This window comes from Trichoderma aggressivum (assembly GCF_033847375.1).
Source record: "Trichoderma aggressivum f. europaeum strain CBS 100526 chromosome Unknown scaffold_010, whole genome shotgun sequence".
Classification (NCBI taxonomy): domain Eukaryota; kingdom Fungi; phylum Ascomycota; class Sordariomycetes; order Hypocreales; family Hypocreaceae; genus Trichoderma; species Trichoderma aggressivum.
This window is the reverse complement of record NW_026946376.1, coordinates 41,068-52,381: the sequence shown is the minus strand read 5'-3', so window position 1 is coordinate 52,381 and position 11,314 is coordinate 41,068. Positions and strand designations below refer to the sequence as shown.

General features: G+C 48.9%; 4 protein-coding genes across 4 annotated transcripts; 3 read left to right on the top strand and 1 right to left on the bottom strand.

The window, feature by feature from the left end:
• Positions 1 to 529: 529 nt before the first annotated feature.
• Positions 530 to 3,038, top strand: Triagg1_3415 (uncharacterized protein; the record flags this gene model as incomplete). The annotated part of the gene is made up of 7 exons (XM_062897705.1): positions 530 to 580; positions 649 to 677; positions 891 to 1,372; positions 1,427 to 1,785; positions 1,912 to 2,148; positions 2,199 to 2,440; positions 2,486 to 3,038. 7 exons carry the CDS (start codon positions 530 to 532, stop codon positions 3,036 to 3,038), a joined length of 1,953 nt encoding a protein of 650 aa, XP_062757404.1.
• A 199-nt stretch (positions 3,039 to 3,237) lies between these two features.
• Triagg1_3414 (uncharacterized protein) lies at positions 3,238 to 4,912 on the bottom strand (the record flags this gene model as incomplete). The annotated part of the gene is made up of 3 exons (XM_062897704.1): positions 3,238 to 3,993; positions 4,060 to 4,224; positions 4,292 to 4,912. The coding sequence occupies 3 exons, from the start codon at positions 4,910 to 4,912 to the stop codon at positions 3,238 to 3,240; spliced, it is 1,542 nt and encodes a 513-aa protein (XP_062757403.1).
• A 2,639-nt stretch (positions 4,913 to 7,551) lies between these two features.
• Positions 7,552 to 8,421, top strand: Triagg1_3413 (uncharacterized protein; the record flags this gene model as incomplete). Its single annotated transcript, XM_062897703.1, has 1 exon — positions 7,552 to 8,421. One exon carries the CDS (start codon positions 7,552 to 7,554, stop codon positions 8,419 to 8,421), a length of 870 nt encoding a protein of 289 aa, XP_062757402.1.
• An 810-nt stretch (positions 8,422 to 9,231) lies between these two features.
• Triagg1_3412 (uncharacterized protein) lies at positions 9,232 to 10,796 on the top strand (the record flags this gene model as incomplete). Its single annotated transcript, XM_062897702.1, has 2 exons — positions 9,232 to 9,587; positions 9,863 to 10,796. 2 exons carry the CDS (start codon positions 9,232 to 9,234, stop codon positions 10,794 to 10,796), a joined length of 1,290 nt encoding a protein of 429 aa, XP_062757401.1.
• Positions 10,797 to 11,314: the final 518 nt, after the last annotated feature.

The window sequence follows — 11,314 nt, the reverse complement described above, 5'->3', positions numbered from 1 at the left end:
GAGATTATACAAACCTTGACATAAGTATAACCATTCAGCCGCATAGGCCAGTAGGAGCAACCACTTAAATTGTTCGGCATTGCCATACATTTCCCTTGTCCTCATGGCTAACCTCTCTTCGTAAATACTTTAGCGCCGCGCTGCTAGTAACATCATTTGGCTTCATGATGGTTGATAGGAATCTGATTCATTCATATTATTGCATTGCTTTTGTCATTTTAAGAAATATGTATCGCGTTTTAGGAGCTAAGCTCATATTTTTCAAGTAATAAGGTCACCATCGTTCTAAATGAAGGCAGACGATTGTATTTCAAGGGAGGAATATATGCCGTTAGCCTCTGATTGGATGACGCCGGACTTACGCAAAGCTAGATTTGAAACTCCGGTCGCAACCAATGGCCGCCCGTGAAGCCGGAGCTTAATACTTGAGCTTCCACACAGGTTGCCTCTCCATGATCTCACCAAGTGGAAGAGAAGTAACTTGAACATCGTCACAGCCCTGGCTCGACATTACCCATCCTATCGCACTATGAACTCGAATATGCCGCCTTCCAAAGATGTAGGGTTAGCACGGTTTGCGGTACGTCGCAGTTCCCACCATGTGCCGCCGGTGGTTCTGTATGGCTGACACCATCTAAACACATGCAGTGCACCCATTGCCGGCAAAAGAAGATCAAGTGAGTTTGCAAGGCTATTAAACTCAGAACTCTTTTTATTAACCTAAAAAAAAAAGATGTTCGAGAGAGTTTCCCAAGTGTGCAGCATGTCGTCCATGGCCAGGCGAATGCGTCTACCACAGATTAGGCCCTGTCTCCAAGTCTAATGAGACTGTCACCACGTATGACCCTCAATCATCTTCGCGCTGATAGATGTCTAACTTCAAATATCAGAGCTGAACCAGCCAAAAAAGCAGCAACTATCCTTCCTCAAAACACCAGCAACGTAGACCAGCGTCTTTCGCGTGTTGAGAAAGCCCTGGATACGCTCTCTGACGTGATCAATACGTCTCTCATAAGTTCTGCTGGAAATCGTGGAGTCTCTGAAGCTCCTTCAAGCACAACAAGGTCAAATGTAGAAGCAGCGACATCATATCGAACGCCAATTGGAGAAGAAGATGCTCCTGAGCTCACTCTAGACCATTCGCATTCATTCTCATACTTGAGCGAAGCTTCGCGACACTTAGATGTTATCAAGAATATGTCGCGACAAGGGCGACTTGCAGAACACCAGGCAGCATCCTCCGCATTGCAGGACCTATCCAAATCTCTGACTACAGTTAGCCTCCAACAGCCACGCACAGATGCAGCAGCTTTTGAGTCTCTCAATGGATACTATGTTCCCTCCCGAGCAGCTGGGTATAACTTGATAAGCTGTACGTTGATCGATCGTTTGTATGAATTCTGCATGGTCAGCTAACCGCAATCAGATTTCCTTCAAAGTGCACAACTCGCTGATATCTTATTCATCACTCCACTGGATGACCTTCTCTTGAACGTCATATTCGATCCAGCTACAGTGCCTCAACGCGCTTGGATTGTCTACGTCAACTTTATTCTTCTCACCCTTCTTCAAAACGACAGCTCTCAATCAGATGTTGTTGAGAGCCTCCAGAAGAACACAGAAATGGCACTAAATGACTGTAGAATATTCTTAGAGCCCAGCGAGATAAACGTCCAGGCACTCCTGTTATTAGGGTGCCACGGCGAGCAATACGCCTCTCCCAATCTCTCTTGGATGCTTGTAGGCCATGCTTGCCGCCAAGCTCAAGCCCTTGGCTTGCACGTGGTAGGAAGAGGCAGTTACAAATACCAACAACGCCAATTAGCTTTATTCTGGTCCTTGTTCTCAATAGACAAATCTTGTTCGTTGGCTTTCGGGCGCCCAATGCTACTCCCGACTACCATATACGAGAATGTTCCGCTGCCCGACTTCCAATACCTCCTAGGCTACCATCCGCACAGGAGTCAACCCATCGTTACAGAGAACGGCTCTTCTACCTCGACCTTTGGCGCCCATTTTTTCATCCAAGGAATGAAATTGGCCAAGTTAACCGGAGCGGCGCTCAGTCTTCTTGCAAGTCCTGGAAATATCGCAGACTATCAAGCTTTGGCCGCCAAACTACGGTCATGGGATTCATATACAAATGAAGTAAAGTTCATCTCTCAAGCAAAAAACGATCTCTATTGACACTCTATTAGCTCTTGTTGAAGGTTTTGAATGAAGAATCCGCTACCTCAACAGCTCATCAGATCCAAGAGATGACGATTGGTGTACGCGCAATGAGATTTCAGTATCTGCACATCCTGGTCCTAGTATTACGCAAGGACCCCAGCAGCAGAGAACGTCGCGTTCAAGCCGCTCGGGATGCCATCATGCTTCTCCCAGACCTAGTCTCAAACTCGATCCATGTGTACAATGGACTCGTCTGGCAAGTCCCATGGTATTACTCTCAATAAGCCCTCGCACTAACAGTCTCGAAATGAAGGCAACTATTATACTATCCCTTTACGCCATTCTTTACACTGTTTGGCCATATCATGGACCATCCATCGGAACCAAGTACACCGCAAGACCTCGAGCTGCTCCAAAAGACAGCAACATATTTCAAGAGCATGAAACAATTCGGTTCCCTTCCCGCAGTTTCTTCCAAACTGGAAAAAACGGCTCTAGTCTTCTGTAATTTGGCAGATTTTGCCATATCCGGTGAACATACCGCCGAGGACGCACAAGATCAACAGTCTACAGCGACAGGGACCAGTTCAGAAGAGTCCATGATGCCAGCAACAGCCTCAGAAGAATCCACTGTTTGTGGAATGGATACTTCTTCCAGCGAAGCTGATTTCGAGTTATATACCAACGCTTTTATGGCTTACATCAGAGACCAAGACCTAAATGAGCAGTCAGGCTTTGACAATATTGACATCGAGAACATACTAGGCTGCTTGGATTCTGATGGTCCTTCACCACGCAAGCGCAAGAGGTCATTTGATAACACAATGGACTGGTTTTCTTGGGACACATATTATTGCAAGGAATAACATCAGACTCTATCAATTATGTCCTCTACGCCGAGAACGAGGCCACATATACCCCTCCCAAGCCATTTCTAGTACAATACAAATCCATTTAACGCCTTTCTTTCATTTTCCCTCCATGATACGCATTTTCCCTCTATGGTACGAGATATTAAAGACACGAGTTTCTGCATCTACTGCAAGAAACAAGCAAATGAGCCGTTCAGTGCAATCCGCTCTCTCCCGTCTCAGCCATGTACTTTTGGCAGCTCAACATCATATTGAGCTGCTCGCTCACTTCGTCTAGCCGGCCAAGGACCGTGCGATTGCCATCAACAAAGCCCACAATGGAATAAGGAATGCCCGTATCTGCACAAAATTCCTTGACTAGGGTCTGCGCTCGGCGGAGATTGTGTCGTGGCATCCTTGGAAATAAATGGTGAACGGCTTGGAACTGGAGTCCACCGTGGATAAAGTCAAGCCAAGCAGGACAATCCACATCCATGGTGGTTCGTAATTGCCGCTGGGCAAAAGATTCGGTCTCACCCAAGTCGGACGTCGACATGCCCCAGTGCGAGAGAGTAATCTGGACGTGCAATGGCATAGTGACAATATGTGACACGAGCACAAAGGCCACACGAATTGTCCATGTCGGTAATGAGCGCCAAACCAAGCAGTAGCCAAAGAGGAACCAGTAAGCAGCGCAAAAGGTGATTTCCGTGGGACGAATCCACCATGCCTTGGTAGAACCCAACGACGAAGATTTGCCCGACAAGAGGTGCAGCCAAGACAGAAGATAGAGGTTGAAGCGAGCAACGCCCATGATCGGGTAGTATGTGTACTTCTGGTACGGAACGAGGGCATCTGCCACGGCGTCCCAGATAAAGACGAAGTTATTATAGTAGGTGGAACGGAGTGATCTGAAGAAGGAAGGGCATGTGGCGAAGAGGGGGACGTTCTGAATATCAGGATCATGCTCCTAAAACAATATGGTTAACGGCTGGTCGTCTTTTAAGTCCTCAGTATGACGGCAGTAGTAACTCACTGGTTGATTTGTTATCAGATGGTGGACGTTATGGCTGCTCTTCCACCAGCCAATGGAGAGACCACAGCAAAAATCAGCGATGAACATGCCGATGAGCGTGTCGATGACAAATATCTGAGTAATGGCTAGATGGCCAGCATCATGAGCCGTGAACATGATTTGATGCTAAGCATCGATAAAAACAGGTCAGCACGATGATGTGTTACACGAGGCAAATATGAGAGGCACTCACCCAGAACAACCCAAGAAAGACGGCCGAGGTCATATACCATCCATGGTGCAAGGCAAAAAGGAAGCAGGCAAACAAAGTCGTGTATCGAAGCATCTCCTTGCCATACTCCACATATCGGCAGCTATAGAGCCCTTCATCGCGTATCTGTTGGTGTAAAGCCCGGTATCTGTTGACGACGCCCTGTTGAACCTTTGGATCCAAAGACGGATAGTCACGCAGGCCTTTTTCAACCCCCTGCTGGACGGCCCAATCTGTATACTTGACAGGACAATTAGTTGGTGGAGACGCAGCGCCAATAGATGATGCTGATGATGAAGCAATTCGTCTGCGAAGGCTCTTCTGGCCAAGACCAAGGCTAAGAGCAGGAATACGAGCACCTGGACCGTCGATGCTGGACAAGCTGGGGCTGCTGCACTGAGAGAGTGATATGGGCGTGTTGGACAAGCTCGGTTCATCGGAATAATCGTCCGTGTCTGAGTTGCTCTCGGGATCTGAGATGGACATGTCCGGAATCTCCGGCTGGGTGTGGAGGCTCGATTTGCGGAAGATGCCTCCCCTGATCGGAGGAGTCTTACTGATCCAGGGCCCCATTGGCTTCCGGCCGATCCGGTAGCCCGCCATCGTTCGAAGCGTAGCCGCCGAGTGATATCTGCAGCAAAAGAGAAAGAAATTGTTAGCACACTATCGTAGGCGGGTTTGTTTGGTCTGGTGCCAAATAGATGAAATGGGGCCTCTGCAAAAGAGATCTCGATCCAGCATGGCAACCCGCGTGCCGTCCCGCGCGCATTGGTGCGTTGTATATGCACGTTTAAGCTTAAAGCACAACAGAGCCGGTGTCTCGATCCTACTTTGGGGAATTTCGCTTTCGATGCACATTGCATGCAGCGACTGGCAGGGGATTGTCGTAGAGGCATACGAGAAGAGGCCCGACGGAAGATGGCACCAAAATAGGAAGATGAAGAGGACAAGTATGAAGGAAAATATTTACGCTGTAATCTCGTCGGTCGCGTCTCGGCCCACCATATGCTGAATAACCAGAGAGCCTCCAGGATGCTTGTCCAGCCATTTGTTGAGGCGCAGGACATAGTCTTGGAAAATGACAATACTATCGCCTTCGGCAATCATGCCTTCGACCTCCCGCTGGGAGAGGATCTGATTATGATCCATGACAGCAGAGAAAAAAGAAACCAAGCGACGGTAATGGCGGGGACTGAATTCGCTATGTCGATATGCTGGAAGGACGGGTCGGCTCGTGGCTCGGAGAACACCTCTGTCACTGATATTAACGGCGTATCGTCAATAGCAACAGCAATGAGGGATCTGGGGAATGTGTCAAAGGCTCGAATAGAAGTGGACAATGTTTGAAGTGCTGAACCAAAGAGAGGAGGAGCGAGCTTGGCTGGTAAGAACAGGCCAACATGCGCCCATTAGTACTTACCCAGATCTCCTATTCCACATACGATACTTCAGCCCCCAAATGGAACAAAGGAAATACTACAGACAAAGTTTCCTCTACCTTTGGTACGCAAAACACGGCGTGCGGAAACCATGTTGGCCGTTTCATCAGCTCGGACGCGCGTCGGTTACAACTATGGGGCGGATGTGCTTTGGCCACGAAGAAAGGAGGAAAGGAGAAGGAGAAGCTGGCGCCACAACAAACCATGGAGATTTGCCTGCGCGAGATTCGATGCGCAACGGGGCATGCAGTCCAACTCTGCTGAACGTTGATACACACGAGTACCTCCATGTAGTGGCCATACGAGCTACCTGCCTAGGTACCTTACCTGCATGTAGGTACTGTAGGTACCTGGTAGGAGGTAGTATTCCGAGGATACAGCTCTACCTGATAGGTACTTTTGATGGGACTCGAGTTTATTCTTGCGAATCCCGTATACGAGTAGTACCTATCCCCTTGATGCTTGCAGATGAATGGCCACAAACCATGAAAAGCCAAGGGACTATCGTCAGCCTCTTTACCTAGATCAGCATGTAGGCGCGCAAACATCATGCAGGTGCACCCAACCAACTAACGTGCTCGAGTCGAGACCCCTACAACGCCCAGCTCTAGGCCTTCCAGAAGGGGGTGACAATAGATCTTGGTATCCCATTCTTCCAGTTCCCTGTCGATCTCGTTTAAACAACAAGCACTGCAAGAGAGAACGACATGTCTAGCCAATGGTGGCTGCCCAGGTACGCGAGAATATAGCCACTAAAAGATTAGTGTAGGTTTCACTGCCCCCATGAGTGTCATTGCGCTCCGTGCTCGCGGACACAATGTTGGAGGGTCCAATATTCTGGAAGCCCGATGGAGAAAACTACATACACGTATTCGAGACTCAGGAGGCCTCTACTAGTATTCCATAGGGGTTCATAGAACGCCGGACTCCGGGCTCTGTAAAAGGTCATCCAAAACTTCCAAGTTGAGAGCGTCGAAGCAAGCAAAATAGGGGTCCTGTATTGCACAGCCAGGATCAATGGTTCTGAACATGGGGCCCATCTGCGAGTTCCATAACGGTTTCTCTCAGGCCCGTGTGGCTGAGATGTACGACGACGCTTCCGCGTAATAAACCCTGTCGCGGCGTCTATCTTGGCGTCGTGTATTATGTAAAAACTCGGCCTATCGGACGCTATTGAGCGATTTTAATGCTGAGATTGAGTGTCATCTAGAACCTTTGCTAGACAAGCACTAGCACAGGGAGCAAGGCACAAGCGCTGTTTCAATGAGATCTCATTGCCGTTGGTTTAATTGAGCTGCCTTTGGTAAGAAAACTAAAAATTGAAGCCGCTGGCCGGCTCCACACTGAGTCTGAGCATAATGGCATTGAGGCTTACAGCTAAACCGATTGGATACAGTTTCAACGATAGACTCCATGTTTTTCGTCCAATCTCATGTATTTCCTCTACTCTCTACTATTATCCCTCCCATAAGTACATATAAGCCATAGCGAAACCTTGCGTGTTAATTTTGCCCATCCTGCGCAGCATCAAGTCCTCATCTCTCATCAAAGATTCAGCCGCGGAGCATTTGTACACGCATTATGAAGAGGAGCGCTCACACACAAGAGCGGGGGAATGAATCCCTGCCTCTGCTCCAGCCAACAGGGTGGCTCTCCTTACGCGTTTCGGTTATATCGTGGCCGCTGAGCATGGGGTGAAGGAATATTTACAGTCTTCTGAGCCGTTCCTCCAAGATTTACATCCCTTGCAACCAGACCCAGAAATCGTCGCCCATCCAAATCTCTTCCTGTACGAGTATACACATGATGACTAGCTCAAGGGCCAGCATGGCCTTCTGGCCGAAGCAAATGATACCGCCCACACCGGAAAACTACAAGGAGCTCGCGAAAGATGGCGCAGAAAGGCTAGCCGCCGTATCTCTAGAGCAGATCCCGGCCATTCCGGCTGGTGCCGTGATTCACGACAACGGCTGCGGACACGGTTCTGCCACGGCCGTCATCATGGCCGCTGCGGCTCCAGAAGTCGCTGCGACTTATAAAATCACGGGGACGGATATCTCAGGTGGAGCGGTGGAAGTCTATTGTGACCGAGCAGAAACTCAAGGCTGGCCCGCTCAGGGTCTCGTCATGGACTCCGACAGTCTCAAGTTCCCAGATGAAACTTTCACTCACTCCATCGGCAATGCGCTGATCTTCGTGGGGCCTCGCAACGGTGGTCTCGACGCTACCAAGGAGATGTATCGCACGCTCAAGCCCGGAGGGACGCTCATACTCAACTGCTTCGCCTATGTACCTGTCCTAGAGCCTATCCGCGAGGCTTCTCGGGTAACCCGCACAGGAGCCATACTGCCGGCCTGGACGTCATTTGCAGAATGGACAGATCCATCTGTTATAGCGAATGTTGTGGAGGCTGGTGGGTTCAGAAAGGAGTCCATAAAAGTCGAGCAGCGCGAGATGTTTGTGAATATCGGAAATTTTGATCGCCACACCGAGTTGATCTGGAGCATGAGGGGCATGCCGAGCACTGGCTGGAGCCGAGAAGACGAGGAGAGGTGGGACGAGGCGTTGGAGATTGTGAGGCGTGAAATGAGAAAGACGGAAGGTTTCAAGACCCTCGACGACGGCACTACGGTGATACGAAATATCATCAATGTGGCAACGGCGACAAAGTAAAGGCCCGCGAAGAGACGCAATGAGGCTGATACTATCGAGCTCAGAAATGGGTCTGAGGCGATTGCAGAGGGGGATGTTGAACTTTATATTTGGATATGTACCAAGATTGCGCGATTTTGTCTCAGTCACTCGTACTATCTGATACACCTCGCCATTATGCGGCATGCATGCAGGTGATTTTATTTCTTGCGAAAATTTTTAGGTATAAAAGCTGTATTATTAGGAGCGTTTGGAATCTTTCGTACACTCGAGGCCGATGAAGAGATTAACAGCATGAAGCTAGATGAAGCGTTGTAAACGTGGCAGCATTACACCGTACCTTAGTACTTTGGCTCTCGTTCAGGTATCTGGCACAAAGGGCCATTCGCCCGTTGTTGTTGGTACTATTGAATTTATAAACATGGAACGTGTATCTCGGGACTATCGGTACCTTATACGAGACTTTGGCGCATCGCGGAGTCATTCTTATAAAGCATACCGCCACATTGGATTGCTGAGATTATGAACCGCGGTACATAAATACCTACTATACCATAAGGTATCCGGTTGTATAAACCATCTCCGAGTAGGACACAGACGTGTAAGGCGTCCTAAAAGAGCGATTTGGAGATACATGTAACACTGCATGGCATCCAGGTTCACGGATCCAGGGCAGGCCCTTGCATTGCAGCTCGCATGCACTCCACCCACTTCCCACTGCAATAGTCACATTCACCGTCTGTGGGATGATTTCACTCTTCCATCGAATAGTGCAAATGCCAAACACCCCCAAAGAGCAAAACGTTCAAACTGTTGCCAATCGTTACCATCATGAAACGGCCGTCTACAGACTGTCACTCTGCTCACGATGAAGCCAGGCCGGCAAAGACGCGCCAGCGAACATCAAATGTTGCGATGACGCAGCCATCCACAATCACCGTGAATGAGAATGGGATGCACACGGGAATTGAACCAGAGACAAGGCATCACGACAGTGGCCCAGATCTAGATCAACTCCAGTATACCAAACCGAAAGCCACGGCATATCTCAACTCGCGCGCGGAGGAGCTCTCTCAACGAGAAATCGCTGAACCCAGTCCACTAGAGATGTTCAAGAATCCCTACAACTACGGCGGCAGCTTTGCCATCGCCCAGCTCATCTTTCGGAAGACAAAATCGCCTGCGAGGTTCGTGGAGGAGGTTATGCGTTCCATCTTTGTCCCCGAGATGCGCAAATTTTTCAGCAAAAAAAATCCTGAAGCTTTTCAGAAAGCACGCACGTACCACCGTGCTCTCGACTAGCCAGCAGAAGAAGCTAGACGATGGGCATCTGCGCCTCAAAAAATGGGAAACTTCAAGCCAGATTTCATCAGGTCTGTTTAGCTTGAAGTAAGGCCAACTGCTCAGCCTATGATTCCGAAGAGTATACATGTATCGATGCTCATTAACTGCGTGCTCACAGGAAATTTGATGATCTGATTGAAGCCATCAACGATGCGATGGACAAGGCTCTGGTCCAAAAGAGAGAGACCATCATAAGAGACGAGCTGAATCAAGATAAGTATGCCGATAGGATCATTAGAGCCTTAGGGTATAATTATGACAGGTCTCTCGTATCCCACGACATGAAGTGGCTGAACGTTCTGTGCCCCGTCTTCCGGATGACAGCAAGCACAGAGGTATCAGAAGCACACAAAGAGCAATGGCGAAAGTATATCGGATCAGCGCTCAAAGAGAATCAAATTGATTGGGTTCTGGGCGTTTCCAAAAGTTATCTCACGGCCATGATCACTCACAGGATTGTATCCAACGAAGAGAGCCAAGAGCGAATAATTGCCATGTCTAGCCTCGCTCATACTCACAAAATCACGAGCCCCGAGGACAGAGGATATCACATCGACTTTGGATGCAACTTCCCTCTTGAGAACGGCCTCCCTGCTGGCCTCGTTGAAGGTTTCAAACGGTTGCAGGAGAACTCAAACGCAAACTCAAACGTTTGGGGGCCACCTAAACCTGGGCTCATAAATCACTACAACAAAGCACTCAGTCTGTTGGAGGAATTCCAATCTGAGCCTGAAGTCGAGCTTCTCCTCATGTTAGCTCTTACCGTCGGCATGACGTTGGACATGACTATTTATACCGTGCCTAAAAGAGATGCTAAAGATGAAGTCGCCAGGTTCGCAATAGCTAGCAGCTCTGTGAAGCACAAGCGAGGAGGAACACGCGTAGCCCTCCTGGCATTGCGAATGCTTTGGTACTTGATGCCCAAAGAATTCGTTTGGACAAAGGCAAAGGGAGAGGAGCTGAAAATAGAAGAAGAGACCATGTACAGTACTCAGCGTGTGCGTGAAGCAACTAGTAAGTGTGTCGTCCCTCTTTTAGGGCTCCAAAAGTGATGTGCTAACTGAACGCCGGCCAATATATGATAACGAACCCCATGGTTGCCGCACTAGGTTGGCTGAATTGTCCCAAGGACCATGCATGGGGTAGGTCCAAGTCTGCGGACGTGAGGATGGCCAGTATAGAATCCTTAGATGCACGACTAGAGCGGTTGCGAAGCCTGATGTCGAAACCGACAGATTTTGTTCGCGAAGTGTTTCAGAGCGACGATCCGAAGTGGGTAGACCAGTGCAAAGCCATCATTAAATGGTAGACGATGGATCATAAGTCTACACAAACAGGAACAAAACAGAGGGACGTAAGAGAGTTGGTGGGTGGTACCTATCGATGACTGCATCACCTTTCTTCCATTAACCCCAGGATTAAGTAACACTAGACAATCTTCTAGATGTATTGTGGAGACGAATTATAACCAGAAACTGTTCTTGAGTTTTAGCCCAGACTTTACATCCAGGGTTCTACGACTCGTCGGGCAAGGACTCGCTGCTGTTCTAAGCCGATACGTCTAAGGATA